At 35.3% G+C, this 19405-nt stretch overlaps 1 protein-coding gene across 5 annotated transcripts in view; it reads right to left on the bottom strand.

Annotated features, from left to right (window-relative positions):
• The window catches only part of PHF3 (PHD finger protein 3), an 84991-nt gene that overhangs the window by 36086 nt on the left and 29500 nt on the right, over positions 1-19405 (bottom strand). For 3 of the 5 annotated variants that reach the window (XM_032299842.1, XM_032299841.1, XM_032299840.1), the window contains 2 exons: positions 6497-6658; positions 363-2142 (listed from right to left, as the gene is read on the bottom strand). In XM_032299842.1, coding sequence (XP_032155733.1) covers positions 363-2142; positions 6497-6638 — 1922 coding nt within the window. In that variant the 5' untranslated portion in view covers positions 6639-6658. Of the gene's footprint in view, positions 1-362; positions 2143-6496; positions 6659-7637; positions 7831-19405 lie in introns of all 5 variants that reach the window. The other 2 variants (XM_032299843.1, XM_032299845.1) reach the window with 2 other exon arrangements.

Here is a 19405-nt window from a genome sequence, read left to right as displayed (position 1 = left end):
CTGTCTAACCTGTGACGACGACAAAATATTTCCATGTATGTCAGCTGTTGGCCAGATATGCTTTTTTAAATGTTCTGGAATAATTTATTTGTAAATTCAGTAGATCCATCTATCATTTATCCAAGACTGAAGCTTTTTGTTTCTGCACAAGTCTCTGTGTATCAAATAATTTGTCTATTAAAAAATTCTCACATTAATCCCACCCCCTAAAAAGCAATTTCTCTTCAAGACTGTTTTGCACAAGTCTCTGTGTATCAAATGATTTGTCTATTAAAAAATTCTCACATTACTCCCACCCCTCAAAAAGCAGTTTCTCTTCAATTTCTCTTCAACACATCACTCATACACACAAACACACACACCTGTTGCCATGGGGTTTTTTGCAAAATCCACACTGCTTGCTGGGAGTCCACATATATTTGCTTTCAAATGAAGAGCTATGATCAGAGCCTTCTCTTTTTATGGTAGCTATATTGTCTGGAATGAACAATGGTGGCTCATCTAAAGAAAAACTTTTGCTGCTTCTTCTTTGGCGGGGTTGTAGGTTCTTCTCAGGTTTTTTCAGTTTCAGTTTATCTTCCTCCTTAAAATGCTCAATGCCTGGGTGTTCAAGCTCTTCCTTCATGTGACTATTGGTTTTCATTGCTGGGGCCTGTTGCTGAGGCTTATGACACTGTTTCTGGCTGGAATGTGCTAAATGTCCAGTTTGTGCAGGATGATGAGATTCTTTCAAGCAAACAGGATGAGCATGTGGCTTATCACTCAAAGAGTGAGTTAAGGGCTTGATAATCTGTACTAAAGTTTGATCCTGTAATGTTTTTTTCAATACAGAATGAGCTTGGTTTTTCACAGATTTAACCCCAGAATTGCAACTCTGAATCTTTGGCTCCTTATCAACTTGTTTTTTTCTGACTTTGACTGGCCTATGAAAATTTTGCTGAGATTCTGGTTCATCAGTATTTCGTTTCACACTTTTGACACTAACTTTAGTTTTGCTGTGCATTACTTCATACTTTGCTGCAACAGTTTTCTTCGGAGTATCTGTAGTCATGTTTTGCTTAGAATGAATTACAGGTTTTGTATGTTTGGGTTTTACACTTTTTGACTCTAAGTAAGATACACTACTTGACTGGCTGTTTCTGTCATCCTGAAGGCTTGCTGTTTCATGGGACTCTATTTTAGTACTTTCTACAGCATTCAACTGTTTTGAATTTTGGTCAGGCACATCACAAATAGCATTTTCCAAAATATTACTTTCTGGTTCAAAAGCACTAGTATCAACCACCTCTAAGTTTGATTTATTCAACTCAGTGCTCTCCAACTGCCTATTAGATTCTGCATCTTCACAATAACCCAATGGTTCGATTTTATTTCTTTCAAGGGTGTTCTCAGCTTTATCAGCAATATCCATGGCATCCTTCAATTCCAAATTACCTTCAGTCACTTCATCCACACAACTAGGCAAACATACAAGGTTTTCTGTCTCATTTGGATTTGTACAAGCAGCGTCACCAGAAATACTAGAAGATCCAGATTCCTCAAGAATGTGGTCTTCTTCACGGGATAATTTCACCGACTCCTTTGATTCCTGTTCAACTTTTCTTGCTGCTATCATTTCTTCAACAACATTCTCATCCATTTTACCTGAAATGGAATCATTCTGTTCATGTTCTTCTTTATTTGAAAATTGAAACAATGGGCTACCAACAGGCTTAGCTTTACATTCCATCAGAGCTTCATTTTTCTTTTCTTCAATAGTAACACAAGTCTCTGAAAGAGGTGAACAATTCAATTCATGAGATGGCACATCTGCTTCTCCCTGATTATTACACTTATGCTTAGAATCTAATCCAGCTTCATCCTTCATTTCAAGACAAGATGACACTGAAGAATGACTTGAAGACACTGATACTTCGGGTACAACTTCAATTTGTCCACTATTTCGGCTGCTCCTTCTATTCTCCTTATGGTACTCAGGTTTCAGTGATGTACAAACTTCTTCTTTAACCTGACTCCTTTCTGGTTGTTTCACTCCTGCTTTAGGGGTGGATATACTCTTCCCAGATGCTTTTTTTGTGTTACTTAATGGTGCTGCATTTGAACGCTTGGCAATAGTGCTCTGTCGCAAACTTCTTACTTGTTCTATCACAGGGGAAAAAAATAAATAAAAATACTTAGCTATTTTGTCATGTGCTTTTATTCCAGTACAATTTAGAATACATCACTTCTTTACTCTGAGCTATAATTTGCTCAAGAAAAATGTACTGAATAGTACTCATAATGGTGATCATATAATATATATATTAACATGTCAAATTTTTTTATTTATCGAAGTTCTCTGAATTCTAGCAGAAGGAAAAACCTCTATAAAATTCAGACTAATATTATACCTTATTACAAGAAACATTTTCATCAAATCTCTTTTCCATAAAAAGTAACCTGTGAGTAAAGTAAAATAAGCTTCCTTTACCCTTAATGCCCATATTAAAACAAGACCATCATGCATTTTTAAACATTAAATATTTCTAAATTTATAAAACCAAATCAATTCCAGTGCTAATGAAATCTGAACTAAAAACCTATCACAAAACAACATCTGTGTGAGTTTCAAGACACAGCCTCAAACTAACTCTAAATCCTTTATCAATGGTCTTCTCACCATTTTAACATTAAAGCTATTCCTAAGAAATGACATTTACCGACTGGGCACCATGGCTCACGCCTATAATCCCAGCACTTTGGGAGGCCGAGACGGGTGGGTCATGAGGTCAAGAGATTGAGACCATTCTGGCCAACATGTCAAAACCCTGTCTCTACCAAAAAAAAAAAAAAAAATATATATATATATATACATATGCGCGCGCACACACACACACGCACACCCACACACAAAATATATATATATATATATACATACACACACACACACAAAAAAAAAAAGCCAGGCGTGGTGGCATGCACCTGTAGTCCCTGCTACTTCTGAAGCTAAGGCAGGACAATCACTTGAACCTGGGAGGTGGAGGTTGCAGTGAGCCAAGATTGCACCACTGCACTCCAGCCTGGCAACAGGGCAAGACTCCAACTCAAAAAAAAAAAAAAAAAAAAAAAGAAATGACATCTACATTTGAGTACCACACACAGATCATCAAAAAATAAACACAATTTAAAAGACTTACACCAAGAAAATGTATCAGGGAAAAATAAGCATGAAGAAAATGTAAAAGCTTCCCATACAATGCTCCTAATAGTCTATTAAATGAGAAAGTCTCCTTTCCCTATTCTGATACATCCCCTTGTATCAGGAGAAAGGAGAAACACAAAGCAAAAAGAACTAAAAAGAAAAGAGAGCTAAATAATTCACCATACAAAAACAACCCACAAACCGAATTTGTCACTAATCACTGAAATGTGAGAATATTTAAAAAGGTAAATGTCCAGGTGCTCCTTGTAGTTCTGATGTTATTATTAATGGCACACTTGTCATTCTCAAAAGTATACCCAATTTGAACAATAAATTATATAGTCATCCTAATCAAGAGACCCCTTTCAAATTCCCCTAGGACTTAACAAAGTATCTGAGTATTCGTACTTAATAACTTTTAAAAATTATTTGGTGGATTATGAACCATTTATCACATGTTCAGTTACATAATTTTTTTAATACCTAAAATTTTAATAAAGCTTTGTTTCAATATTTAGGTAATTTTTAAAACTTTGAAGACAGATTATAGTAATTTACAGATCTATTTTATTCACCCTTGAAATGAAACAAATGAAGGATATTAACACTTACTACACATTAATAAAGATCTTTTAACACCCAAGTGGTTGCTAAAAGTGACAAGGGAACAGTATATTCAACTGTGAAGAATATTCAGATAAAAAAAGGTTTTCCAATAGTAAGCAATTTATTAAGTAAAAGCTAAAGTCACTTTTTCACCTCTAAGTATTAACTGCTTTAGTTTGAAGCCTGACTCTAAAGGCAAAAAGTTACCATTATTTTCCTACAATGTTCATTCTATTCTTTTCATTTCTCAAGTCACATGTCTATGCCAAATAACTGACTTTGAACATGTATTAAAAACATAAATCAAATAAGAGATGATGAAATAAATACACACATCTAAATTTATTCACTTCTCAAAACCCTACTGAAGTTGTAACAGCAGGATATTTTTTGTAAAATCCAAAAGGCAAGGAAGAACGAGACAGAAAAAACCAGCAGCAAATTTTGGAAACCAAAAAGAGTTGATTACCAAGTAATTGATATGAGACCCAAAAGTAACAAACACTATGCTGGCAGTATTGGCAAAAACTACCACCATTAACACCAGAAAAGCTTTAAGAATTGGTGGTTCCAGACGATTCTAAAGTGGGAGTGAAGACAAATGGTTAATAGTTGGAAGAGTTGAAAACTCCTTAAAAGAAGCAGTTAAATTACTAGATCCCTCTTTCCCCTACTCCATTTGCTGGGCAACTTCCCTTCCGTAGTCCTGAGCCAAAACTGGTAGTTTATTCTGTGGAGATAGTAAAGCAAGGTTTCTAGACTAATGAACATGAGGCACAGTTGAGACTAGCTGTGAAGTAAACTGAAATTTTAAGATCAAGTGAATTTGTATACACTGAAAGTTGAGAAAGCCCAGTAAGTTTCCCTTACAGGCTTTATAACATACTAGCAATCTAATATGCCTATGGAAAATTACCTAAATTCTGTTATGACGGGTTCTACCAAATAACAGTACCGCCAGATTATTATACACCGATGCTCAGAGCTGGTAAAACCCAATTTCCACATTTAGAAGTTTCTTAATTTTAGTTCCCTATCCTTAAACATCAACAATAATCAAGGGTCAGACATTTCAGGAAAGCCTCCAGGAATGATAGAGGCCAAAAACTTTAAAAAACTTTTTTTTACAATAATGCAACATGTAGAATTCAGAAACTACAAAAGGAGACAAAAACTGTTTAAACGCTATTAGTATCTTAATAAAGACAAAAGAAGATACTACATCCATGAAACATAAATGGAGAGCTACAGAAAGGACCATTCTCAACATAACAAAAAAAAATATTTAAGAAGCAGAAGTACAAAACCTGATTGAAAGGTTGGAGGATAAATATGAGAAAATTTAAGCACGTAAAAGAAAAATTACAAAGAGGTGGGAAGTAGGCAAAATAAAATGGGCCAGTCCCTGTTACGTGACAAATAATAGAGGTTCCAGAACTCAAGAGCTAAGAAAATAAAGAGAGGAATTAACAATGAAATAATTTGAAAAATTTTCCCAGAATTGAACAATAACATTTTTCAGACTAAGGTGATGTACTAAGTGTCTTAAGCTCCATACACAAAATACACCAAAACCAATACACATCATGAAATATCAAAACACCAGAGCTGAAGAGAAAGATTCCACAAACTTCCGGAAGAAATCAGGTAATATACACTCCTCTACACACAAAAAAAAATCAAAATAAACTTCTCAACAACTCTAAAGTTAGAAAAAAATAATGCAACACCTTCAGAATTGCAGAAGCAAAATGATTTGCAACCTTGAATTTTATGTCCAGTAAGACCATGATTCCAGTATGAGAACAGATTACATACAAGGTGAACATACAAGGTTTAAAAAGTCTATCTCACTGCTCCTTCTTCTCACAAAACTACTGGAAGAGGTGCATCACCAAAATGAAAAAGTTGAATCCAGAAAGAGGAAATAGAAACTACAACAACACCACAAAGCACCAACTTCCAGAAGAAATGGTAAAGGGAGATCCCTGAACAGCTTTGCATCAGCCTTAGAGGACTAACAGGATTCTGTCTACATAGGAGGGAATCAGAAGGTTCCAAGAGGTATTTTCAATAAAATGAATATGACAGAATGCCTGAAATGCACAATATCTCTAGGGTAGATTTAGACAACTGGCAGAGCAGTTTAAGTATAACTACTGATATGTATACACTAAACTAAGCAAATGAGAAACAAAAACAAATCAGAAAGACAAGAAGTTACACAAGAACAGTAACTGTGGTTTATCAAACGGATCTTCTCTAACAGCATATCACTCATAGTAACATAAGTACCATTGATCTGACAAAATTATATATTGGAAAAATGAAAAAGATGTTCTTTTTCACCATGAGGACTCCAGAGTGGTCAATCAACGGATGAATAATAAATCAGAATAAATAAAAAACAGCAACATATGCATGTTATCTAGAGATATAAACACACACACACACGCGCGCGCGCGCACACACAAAATTAAACCAGCTGAGTTACTAGTGGTTTCCTCTTGGGAAGGAGAAAAGGGTAGTGGGGTGGTGGGTACTATAAATTTATAAAACAAACTGATATGATCTCAAAACTGATTGTCATCAAAACAACTGGATTAGCAAAACATCAAGAAAATATGATTTCTGCTCAGCAGGTTTATAACCTAACACATCTGTCCCTATACCTCAGATTCTCTACCTAGACCTCTTTGAAAGGATTACCTTGTGCCATTAAACGAGGTGATTTTCTTGGTGATCTCACTGAATTTTCTTCTACCTTTTCCCTTAAGTTCCTGTTAGGTAAAATCAGTTCTTCATCATCAATGGTATCATTGCCACCTTCTTTAACAACTCCTTCATCCATAATATCGTCAAGACCAACAACTAGAAAAAAAAAAATTAATTTTTAAAAATATCAGGGATGTTAGGAAATTAAAGGCAGTACAGAAAATATTGTGAGATACAGTCTTAATGTAATACTACATATCTTGAAAATCTAGAGTGTGAAATTTTCTAACACGTGAAATTGCCACTACCAAACTCCCAAATCAAGTCAGTTTTATAAACTTCTACCTTGTAAGATAATTAGTCCAAGAGAGTATTAGCTATACTATACTGTTTCCTGATTTGGCCTCAAATATCACTTCCATTTATTACTTGCTGACCCCTTGTGAAAGACATAGGTGACCATGCCTAGAGTACTGAAGTATCACAATTTTGGTTAAGGTAGTACAAGAGTTCCATATCCTGAAAAGCTTGATTCTAGGTTCATGATAGAATAAAAAAATTTTACTTCTAAATGGGATCCCAATACTCTACTAGAGACTTTATGCTACATGTATGAAAGTAAGCAATGTAGATGTACTTTTGACTAGTTCCAAAAGAAAAAAAAAGGAAAAAACATTTTAAAAAGAGAGAAAAATAAATGAAAAACATAATGTAACTTCCCCTTCCCCCAAATGCTGAAGAAAATAGATGTTTAATATAGTTATATAATTACATTACCTTCTAGTCAAAAGAGAGACGGAGTCATGTATTTAATTTGTGGGATGGAGGAAGAATGTAAACAGATTCAGGAACATTCAAAGAAATAGTAACACTTTATTTATATTGTCATTAGGTTTATTTCTGTATGGAACAAATGCCACTTAACTAGCCAACATCTATCAGTAATTCTAAATGTGCAGTTGTATGAAATCTTGCCAAAAAGAATGTGATTATTTAGATCAGAAGGTCTGGAATCAAATCCTTACTAGACATTAAAAAAAAAACGAAAAAGAAAAAAATACTCGATCAAGTCACTTAACCTCTCTATCAGTTTCTTTACCTCTAAAACGAGAATAACAATACCTGTCCTACCTACCTCACAGGGCTGTTGTGAGGATCATGTGAGATGATGTATGAGAACTCACTCTGTAAACTTTAGAGCACTATACAAATGTTAGTTATTATCTTCATCCTAGGGGTTAGAAGGAACCTGAAGGAGTTATCTAGTCCTCATCTTTGTGTCCAAGTAGAACTTCATTTAAAAGAGCTCAACAAGATAGTGGTCTATCCTAAAATTTAAAAAGAACAAAATTCTTCATAAGTTTACTTTTAAATGACACAATCTTTTTGAAGAGCAATTTGACAATAAACAGAATCATGGAACTGCTCATATGCTTCGATCAAAATAAATTTAGAGAGAGGAAAGAATGGATTGTGAAGAAAATGCTGACCAGAAAACAGTGTGATTCTTGTTAGAAACAAACATACAAATAAAATGCACACGAAAACAAGACTGGCAGGAAACAGAGGAAAATTATACCAGTAATCATAGGCAGTAATTCTTATCTATAAACAGATAAGAATATACTTTTTCCTGTTTTCCAAATTTCCTGCTATATGCATGTATTGTAAATAGAGCCTATGTTTTTAACCATTAGGCTATGAACTTAAAGTTTAGAGAATATGCTTTAGAAAAATTAATCAGGATTAATTTAAGATATAATTTGTATAAAGACAGGTAGGAAGCCCAATTAGGCTTTTCCACCATGATGCAGTATTTGTTTCCATACATTCACATACATTCTCCATTTTTTTTGTTTTGATTTTGTTTAGTTTGCTTTGAGACAAAGTCTCAGTTTTTATGTTTTGAGATGGGAGTCTCAGTCTGAAGCCCAAGCTGGAGTACAGCAGTGGGATCTTGGCTCACTGCAACCTCCGCCTCCCAGGTTCAAGCGATTCTCCTGCCTCAGCCTCCCAAGTAGCTGGGATTACAGGCGCGTGCCACCACGCCCAGCTAATTTTCTTATTTTTAGTAGAGACGGGGTTTTGCCATGTTGGCCAGGATGGTCTCCAATTGCTGACCTCAAGTGATCTGCCCACCTCAGCCTCCCAAAGTGCTGGGATCACAGGCATGAGCCACCACACCTGGCTTCAAAAAAACTTCTGACATTAGATCACAGTCTAATACATTCCTTTAAATACAAAAATTTTAGGACTACTTTTCATTAATTCTCTATAAAAGCATATATATAATATATGCATTACACAAAGATGCATAAATAGGAAAAAATGCAATGAACTGTTCAATCAGTGATTATCTTTAGTTGTAGGTAAGTAAGGAATTTTGCTGTTGCTGTTGTTGTTTAACCTTCATTACACTGTCTCTGAGTTTTCCAAGTTTTCTATAATGAGCATGTATTCTACAATGTAAACAGGAGAAAAAAGAACCATCCAAAACAGAAAAACAGACCAGGAGGAAAGGCTGATTGACAGTATTTGTTGACAGGGAGTAAAGTCATGTAATGAATTTTACGACTGTATTACAAAGCAGAATCAACAGGACTTAGCAAGCCAAATCCAAAGGCCAATTATCAAGTTTTAAATTATTCCATATCCTAACAGCATCTGACATAACCGATTCCTCTCCACTCTTCGAATCTGGTTTTTTCACTTCACTTCTGGGATATCACATCCTCCCATTCCCGTAGCCATTTGTCAACAGCCTTTGATAAAGCCTTCTCTTCCTGCAGACATCTACATACTGAAGCATCCAGCAGTTCAGTCCTCCCATGTTTCTTCTTTATCTACACTCATATTCACTCACCCCTTCACACTCACTCATCCCTAAGATGATCTTATCCAGGTCCATCTATATCTAATGATTCCCACAGGTATTTTCTCCAGCCCAAAGCTCACAGTAGACCTTCAGACCAGTGTATTCTGACATGTCCATTACATTATCTAGTAATTACCTCAAAGTTAACATATGTTTATTTTTGATAAAATGAACACTGATTCTACCCATCCACCCTCTCCCTCAAAAAACTGTTCCTCCCAAGGTATTCACAGTAAACAGAACCTCCAATCACCTAGGTCAATTCTAAAACTCTAGAAGTTAGCTTAGCTCCTCTCCCCATATCCGACAAATCCAAGCTATCAGCATATTCTGCTAGCTTTATCCTGAAAATTTATCACACGTCTGACCAGCTAACATTGCACTCCCCAATCACCATCATCTCTCAACAAGACTGTAACAGCCTCCTGGCATCCCAGGTTTCTCTACTGCCATCCCCTCTCCCCTGACACAGTTTATTCTCCACATAGTTATCATTGTGATCCCTCTAAAATATTATGTCAGATCACATTAATATTCTTCTGTTCAAAATCCTCTAAAACCTATCCAACATATTTAGACATAAAATCCAAAATCCTAGTCAGGGCCCATAGGGTCCTATAACAAGATCTTCTCCTGCCAAATTCTCTGACTTCATCTCCTCCCCCTACTGATTCACTCTCCTCCAGTCACACTGGCTTTTCCGGAACATAGGGAAGCATACGCTCATCTCCAGGTTTTTGTACTTGCTATCCCCTCTGCACGACGGCTCTTCTCCCAAACAACGATAACTCACTCTTTCCCTTCACTGGAGTTTTACTTAACTATCACCCTCTCAGAGAAACCTTCTCTAACCACCTTCCGCAACACAGCACTTATTCCCATTACTGCCTACAGATCCTTAGCACACTTTATCCTTTAAAATGTTTCTCTATGTAACATTAAGTATCTGTTTGAGGATCTTCTACATTAGAGTGTAAGCTGCACAAGTAAAGACCTTTGTCTCTTATTTGTGGTTGAATCCCGAGAACCTAGAATAACAATCTTGTATATAGCAGGTATTCCAGAAAGCATGTGCTGAATAAAAGAATTATGGGAAAAGACGGATTGGGAGAATTTAAACCTTGATGAGTGAGAGAAAATATTTCTATTGACCAAAGAGAGAAGTTGGAAAGAACAAATTTGGAAGTAAAATACTGACTTTATTTTTTTGATATATTGATGATATGAAGGAAAAAGATCAGGCAAAAGACGAATCAAGATAATGCAACATCACAAAGATTTCAAAATAGTGGGAATCAGGAAGGTTAACTGCTACACAGAGAACAAATAAAGTAGAAAAATCCACTAGTTTGGCACACAAAGCAGAGAATCAGATGACGAAAGGTTAAGAAGTAAGTAAATGAAGAATGACAACAATTGTAGTCGCTTTTAAGTTTAATGGAGGGAAGTGGAGAGAAGGAAAGGAACCGAAGAGGGAAAAATCAACAGATCTGACTATGTTCATATGTGCTAGAAAATAACTTGAAAGGTAAGTGATGCCTTGAGGTTCTATCACTGAAAATCTTCTTGGTCAACAGACTACAATTAAGATAACTAAGAGCAAATATCTGATGTTTCTCAAAGGGAAGATTTCCAAGCATGCATCTTTTTTTGAACTCCTGCTCCTCCTGGGAACATACATTCTTCAATCCATTTCTACATTAAATCAAGCTCGACCTTGCCTTCAGAGTTTCCAGACCTCTCATGTTGAACAAGAAACCCAACAACAGAAGCACCTCTAGTATGTTTTTTCCTCCCTCCTATATTCCAGAACTAGATACTAGGTGCCATTCTCATTCCCCTGCCCCTAAGTCTGACACTTAATGTCGCCTTTATTATAGAGTAAATAACTGACCTAGAAGGAGATAAGCTGGGTTTGACCTCTGTGCTGCCAGCATAATTATCAGATAACAAAATGTGAAAAATTCCCTACTAGTCCTGCCTTAATTATCCCTTCTGTGTGGTATTAGAGTGATTTAAATCAATTCCTACTGTTAAGAAATGGAATAAATGTAACCCCAAAGGGTTTTGAAATTTTGGCATAAAATCCATGATCATACTCAGAAATTACATCACATTAAAATTTCTCCCATCCCAAATCCAAAATGCCCTAATTAAACTTGCTTAAGTGAATTCCTCCTGACATTGACACTATTTTTAACTCCAGACTAATTTAAACCTATCTTTTTGAAAACAGGAGGCAAATGAGATAAAGAGAATAAAATCAAACCATTCAGAGTTAAATTTATTGCACTGCTCAACAAGAGAGATTTATTTAAATCACTTTAATACCATATTAACGGAAGAGAATTACAAATCAGGAACAGGAGGGAGCTCTTCACATTTGGAATACATTAATTACACAGGCAGCACAAACGTCAAATTTGGCTCAACTATTATACTTCTAAGTCAGTTATTTCCTCTATTACAAAGTTGGCATTAAGTATCAGACTTGAGGGGGAAAAGAGCATGATATCTGCGTAGCATCACAACAATATAGGATAGACATCTATTTTAAAGGGTTCATGTTTTTTAAGTATAATAAAAAAAATATGGGAATACCTCCTCTTAACAGAACCCCTACAGCTTTCCCGTCTAACACTGTAGAAGACCACCAGTCTCTATTTGGCCACCCTTTGATGAGAGTTCTTTCCTTCATGGGTGAGTCACAGATTTACTCCAAAAAGAGGCTGAGGAATGATACTCTCCATCAAGTTGTATGTTACATAAAATTAGCTATTATACACTCCATCAAGTTATATGTTACATAAAATTAACTACTTGTGAATGAATTTATCCTTGTAGATATCATGTTCTTAATTAGAAAAACTATACACAGTGCTATAAATGATGTTTTTTCCTCTCTTCCTTTATAATACATTTTAAAACATAGGTTCACTGTGTCAAAGATGATATACGTGTGTACGTGTGTGTGTGTGTGTGTGTGTGTGTGTGTGTGTGTTTTCACTGTACTCAAATAGATATCATCAAATGACTTTCCAAAAATATAGATTATTTATAGTGGAAAGGGCTTCATATTAAGTCTCAATAAAAACTCACTAGCACTAATTTCAGATTTTTAAAAGAAACATGATTACAAAATAGCCTTAATACTTCATGGATTTATATACTGTCTTTTTGTATGTCTTTAAGTTTGTCTGTTATTAAGTCAAATTTTAAATTTCCCTATTAATTCTTAAATACTTTGCATAAGGCAAAAAAAGCTTCTATAAAAGAGTAATGAATTTGACTACCCAGGAATGGCTGCTTTATCCAGCCAAATAGAGCAAAGGCCACCCCTATCCTTTGACTGAATGTTTTTCTCTGCAATATGGTTTTAGCCTAAACTATGGAACCTCTAAAACAGGTAAGGTCAAATACTTGGCTCTTGTCAACTCCCTTACCTTTATGGTTAAAAGCAGGAGACAGTCACCTTTTTGACAGAGCCACAGTTTGGTGCCTATTTGCTACTTGTTCTTACCAGTTGGATTAGATTTTCAGTTGTAAGGTTTTGGGATGCTTTTGCTTAGAAAGGGCCTGGCAAGCATTCCAGTCTCAAGAAGGTACCCTGCCCCCTCGATTTTTCAAGGAACCTTCAGGCCCATCCTTGAAGAAAACATAAGGATGTTTTGCAAGTTTCTAGAAATCTGACCCAGAAATTAGAGATCAATTTCCTGATTGTTGTGGAGGTGAAGGATCAATCTCAAGAAACAGATAAGAGGCTGAGGGAAGTGAGCTGGGTCTTGCTTATCCTGTATTAGGTGTTTCATGGAATAAGCAGTCGAACATGGAGAAGGATGAGATGAAAGGGTGATTTTTTTTTTTTCTTTTTAATGTTGCAGGGATTGATTTTCTCCTACGGTTATTCTGAGTTGGGGTTTATAAGGCAGCACGGACTGCCTAATGCTGTTTTGTTTTTTGTTTTTTTTAATGAACTGAAATCACTTTGGGGTATTTTTTCTGCAACACTGGAAAATTTTATTCAAAAACAAAAAATATTTAAGCAGGTATCTATATTCTTTTCAATCTTTTTCTAAGAGACAATATTTATTGGGCCTGCACCTCCACACTTCAGCTTGTTAGAGATGCTGTGTCTGCTTTAGCCAGGTGTTAATCCTGTACATTTAGTAATGCACGATAGTTGACACTAAAAAAAAATTCTGCAAAGCACAGACAAAACAAAGAATACGATAGTGTTAAAAGAAAAACTTCAGGAGAAATAAATTTAAAGGAGCTTAACTGAGCAGTGAAAGACTCGTGAATTGGGCAGTCCCCAAAATCAGATTCAGACAGACTCCTGGGATGCCTCACGGTCAGAACAAATTCATAAACAAAAAAACAGAAGGGAAGTGACGTACAGAAACTGGCAGTAAGGTACAGAAACAGCTGGACTGGTTATAGACTGGTGTTTGCCTTATATGAACACAGTCTGAACAACACAGCAGTCTGATTGGTTGAAGTATGGCCGACAGGATTGGCCAAAACTCAGCTACGGTTACAGGCATATACTCCCAAATTAGGTTTACAATCTTGTCTGTTTATTAAGCTTTGTTAGAAGAGCTCACCCACAATGACTCAAATATACAAGTAATGCTTCCTCAGGCATATTTAGTTTGCTTTAACAATCCTTTCATGTAGCCACAAACCATACCTGTGGAAAACACAGCAGTAGAAACCTAACCATAAAACATGATCTTGTAATTTTATTAAAGGAGTATCTAAATATAGGACATCATAATAAAAGCTAAAAGTGTATAAAAGTATTTTTTTAACCCATGAAGCAACATTATGAAATCAAGAAAAATATAAAAATACACATTCCAAATTTTCATTTGGATTAGATCTGTCTGCCCTATATGTATAAAAACAGGCAGAGAAGAGGCACTTTGCCACCCACTAACCAAGTCTGGAAAACCTACAGTGAGATAAGGTATACACTCTGTTAATATGAGTACATGTGTCTGTGGGGAAGGGGAGAACACTATAGGGATTGCTTAATTGTTTAGATATTATTTTTATTTCTTAGAATTTTTTTTGATGTAATAGCACATGAGAAAGTTATTGTCTCATAGTTCATTTACTTACACAGTCCACTAATTACAGACCTGGTTCGGTAAAAAACTGTAAATATTAATATAAGCATGTAAACACAACCTTCGGAGATACTAGAACTATTTAGTAACAGTGAATTACTTTAATCTAATAAAAGTATTAACTAAACATCATTTTGAGTACACTTCATTTGCCATACCTCTGCTTGGAACGTACTTTACTTGCCTAGGATTTTCAAAAGGCTGGCCACTATATGTCTCTCAGTATACAGCTTCTCTCAATGTTAGAGAGAGGTCTGCCCTCACTAGCCCAAGTCAAATAAACCATGATCTCTGCCACGAAAAAAACAATTAGACATTTTCTATCACCTTACAATTTATTAAGTTGATGCAAAAGTAATGACAGTTCTTCCCATTGAGAGTAATGGCCAAAGCTGCAATTACTTTTGCACTAGCCTAATACTTGCAAGTTCCATGAGGGCAAGGACTTTGTCTCAAACACCACTCCAACCTCCAGCACTGGAAACAGTAAGACATATGACAGGTATGCAATAAATATTTGTTAAACAAATAGTACAATACCTATCACTTTTATCTCAAAGCAAAACATTATACCTTACATACAATTGTGAATCGCTGATACCTGGAATGTTATTTAATGAAAATCATGTTACTGTAAAACAGGAATATGTTTAAAAAAACAAAAAGCAAGCAGCTCAACCATCTTATAATACGGATCTCACTATTAATCACTGAGATTCACATTCTAATAAATCAATTCCCAACTAGGCTCTTTGTTATGTAACATTTCAGTTGCATTTACTCAAATATATGAAAAAAAACAGACACAAACAGGATCACCCTAAGAGTTATTAGAGAATCACCTATTTTTTTCAGTAAGAGAGACCAGGAAAATGAGTTAAACAATCAACAACCCTAATCTGTAGTAGCCCAGGAAAAGATTTATGGTACCATATGTTCCACTAAATAGAATATAAACTCCACAAGAGCAGGAATTTGTTATTCTCTTGTTTTCTGATGTATCAATAGTGCTAGAACAGCAAGTTGGACATAAAATATTCAGTCTTAAAACATAGCTTAAATGAACAAATCCATGAGTGCATACAAAAATATCATAGCTCTATCTGAAGAGATGAGAACCTCCATATTCAACTAGACTCAAATCATGAAGTTATCCTCAGCAATCAAAAGAAAAAGAATAAAACACCTCCACTCCATCACAGTAGTGATAAGAAGAAGCACCCACACATAGAATAACCAAATAACTAAAAAAAAAAAAAAAAAAAAAAAAAAAACCCTGCTCATTCAAAAAGATACAATTAGTAGCATTTTTGCCTAGGAACCAAAGTCTCTTTTTAAAAGAGTATAAAAAAGGATTTATAAAAGGAACTTTGGTCAAGTATATTAAAGAGATTAAAGACATGAACCTTAATAGAAAAAAATTGTCAACTCTGCAATAAATTTGGAAAACACGGGAGAATTATTAGAACTTGGAAAACACAAGAAGAGAATTCTGATAAACATAAATATACTGATAAACATACCTAGGTAAAGATCATAACATAATGAGGAAAAAAATAATAGTATATGTATTTAGCCTTCAAACAACTGTATTTCTAGTAAAATGTATCTTGCTCCATTCTATAATGCAGGTTTAGAAGTCAGTAAATGCTTCCTGTTATCATCCATATGGCTTTCTGGCCTCTTATGAACAGTTTAGAATGGGTAATGCCTTACATCAAGTTCATTTCAGCTAACTTTCCAACTCTAGAGCCTTCCTCAAGAAAAATCAAGTATATAGAAAGCCTCAGAGAACAATTACTTTAATACAGTTTATTTCTGTACACGCATTTTACATATACACACACCTTTATAAGAGGGTAGTCCCTTATTTTTATTTCACACATTTCTAGTAACTCAGTTTCCTGGCCTCTCTCAATTAGATGAATGGATCAAATATTCTAGATGTTTGAGAATGATAAACCAGTAGGTCCTAAGACAGTATAATAAAAAGAGGAGAAACACATCATTCAAAAGAAATTTTTTCCAAGTGTATTTTTCCCAGGCCCAGTTAATGTGGGGACCAAAGGCCTTACGTACAAAAATGGTACCTAAGGATATTGCTAATAAATAATAATACAATCATTTGTTTCCCAAGACTACTAAATCAACAGTTAAAAGCTAAACTATGGTCACTATATTGCTTTAAAAAGGAAGATCAATATAGTTTTTTAAATGCCAGTTTCTTCAAGATTTAATTTATTAGCAATAATTATTTTCCTAAATCATCAAAAGAACGTTTCTATATTAAAGCCAAGACTGCTTTGTCCACTAACCAAGGTCATTTATTTGACAATTTTCCTGTCACCAATGTGTACTGAATTTAATTTAAAGCATTTCATCAACATTCAGCCTTAAGCCAAGGAAAAAATTTTCTACCCAGCCTTAACAACCGATCAGTTAATTTCCAAGGTGACCTCCTTTTACATATATCATGTGTTTTTTGAAGTTACATATCAAGAAGTCTTATACTAAAATTGATTGTAATTATACACGTAACAGAGGAAAATATTCTGAGAGCAAAATTAAAAATCACAGAATGCAAAAAAAATCAGCATGTACTTTTAGAACCATTCTGCCTCTATAATAGTAACAAAACTATACAATGGAACACACATTTAAAAGTACATCTCACTGACATGTGAGCTGATTTGGTTAAAAAATTTTGAGCTACAAAAGAAAAAAGCAATATGACACATTTATATTTTCATAATCTATGAACTCATTATAACCATCAAAAAGGAAAGAGGGCCGGGCACAGTGGCTCATGCCTATAATCCCAGCACCTTGGGAAGCTGAGGTGGGAGAATCACTTGAGCCCAGGAGTTCAAGACCAGCCTAAGCAAAATGGAGAGACCCCATCTACACAAAAATAAAAAATAAACAAAATTAGCAGGTGTGATGGTACGTACCTGTGGTCCCAGCTACTGGGAACCACAGCTATCTGGGATCCTCCTGAGGCAGGAGGATCACTTAAGCCCATCATTTGCTACCTCTGGCATTAGAAGTGATCATTTCACGAACTGCTTACTCTCAAAGATCATTCCTCCAAGTCCTAACTTTGCAATGTTCATTCTTTCCTTCTAATCTGCCTCTTCAGTAGGAACGGTAAGCAACCAAGTAATGGAAGAAATTTTCCCTTACCAGAATGTCAGTCAAATAAACGTAAAAGAAAAGTTAGACTTAGAAAGCCATCACTTTGCTACAAGTGATTCCAGCGAGTATAATCAATGGATACGTAAAACCATTAAAAAGGCTGATGAGAAACTAAATGTTTTCATATTGCCAAAGCTGTATCTCTGCAGATGATACGCCATCTGAAGTGTTTAGGAAGAGATTTTGTTCTCTCCACCTTAACCCAGAAATTCAATTTAACATCGAGTCAGATGATCAACATTCTAAGATGTGACATTACACAGCTTCACCTATGAAGTTTTCTGAATGCCAAGTATGTTTGTCTCTAATCAAGCTTTTAAACCTCATTTCCCATATACAGAAAATACGAACAACTTAAAAAATCTAAAACTCACGATGTTGCTAAGAGGCATCTTACCTCTTCAGAACGTATTAATAGAAAAAGGAGTGCAGAGACTTGGGAAATACCACATACTGCGAAACTAGGTCCTTGATTACAACCTGAGTTTACAAACCAGATGAAAATAATAGCTTGGGGACAAATAACAAATTTGAATATGAAAAGGATATTAGATAATACTTGGAAATTTTCTCTTAGGTGTAGTTATGATATGTATAAGTTCTTTTGGGGGGCCATATATGATGAAGTTCAACTAAATGGATAGACTGGAAGAACTGGTAAACTAATAAATTAATACCACAAATAGAGCAAAATATTAACAGCTGTTGAATACTGGTAATGACTAAATGTGAGTACACTGTACTTTTTTTCAGTATGTTTTAAATTTTCAAAATACAAAAATCAAAATTATATTAAAGCTTAAAATAAAAAGTATCCTTAACCACATTATCTAAATAGAATATATCTGATTTAGTCTACTTTGTTCTAAAATATACTTAAATTGTCTTTTAAAAGGACATACAACTTTTTAGAGTCAACCCTCCAAATCTATGGGTTCTGCATATGTGAATGCAACTAACGACAAATCAAAAATATTTGGGAAGGCTAAGCATGGTGGCTCATGTCTGTAATACCAGCAGTTTCAAAGGCCAAGGTAGAAGGACTGCCTGAGACCAGGAGTTCAAGACCAGCCTGGGCAACATAGGGAGATCCTGTCTCTGCAATCTCAGCACTTTGGGAGGCCAAGGCAGGCAGATCACTTGAGGTCAGGAGTTCGAGACCAGGCTGGCCAACACGGTGAAATCCTGTCTCTACTAAAAATACAAAAAGTAGCTGGGTGTGGCGGTGCGTGCCTGTAATCCTAGCTACTTGGGAGGCTGAGGCAGGAGAATGGTTTGACCCTGGGAGGCAAAAGGTGCAGTGAGCTGAGATTATGCCTCTGCACTCCAGCCTGGGCAAAAGGCTTCATCTCCCCCCCCCCAAAAAAAGGAGGGGGACAATTATGTCTGTATGATATATGTACAGACTTTTTTTGTCTTGTCATTATTCCCTAAACAATATGGCACCACAACTATTTACTTAGCATTTACGTTGTATTAGGTATAATTCAAAGATGATTTAAAATATATGGGAGGATGTGCACAGGTTATATGCAAATACTACACCATTTTATATCAGAGACTTGAACATATAAGAATATTGTTATTGCGGCAGGGAAAAGTCCTGGAACCAATCCTCTCTGGATACCAAGGAATGACTATAAAATACAAGGGATATTTAAAAAAAAAAAAAAAAAAAAAAAAAAAAAAAAAAAAAAAAAA

Source organism: Sapajus apella, unplaced genomic scaffold (assembly GCF_009761245.1).
Source record: "Sapajus apella isolate SASKATOON/1434 unplaced genomic scaffold, GSC_monkey_1.0 scaffold41, whole genome shotgun sequence".
Classification (NCBI taxonomy): domain Eukaryota; kingdom Metazoa; phylum Chordata; class Mammalia; order Primates; family Cebidae; genus Sapajus; species Sapajus apella.
Note: the sequence above shows the minus strand (reverse complement) of the source record. Positions and strands in the feature narration are given on the sequence as shown.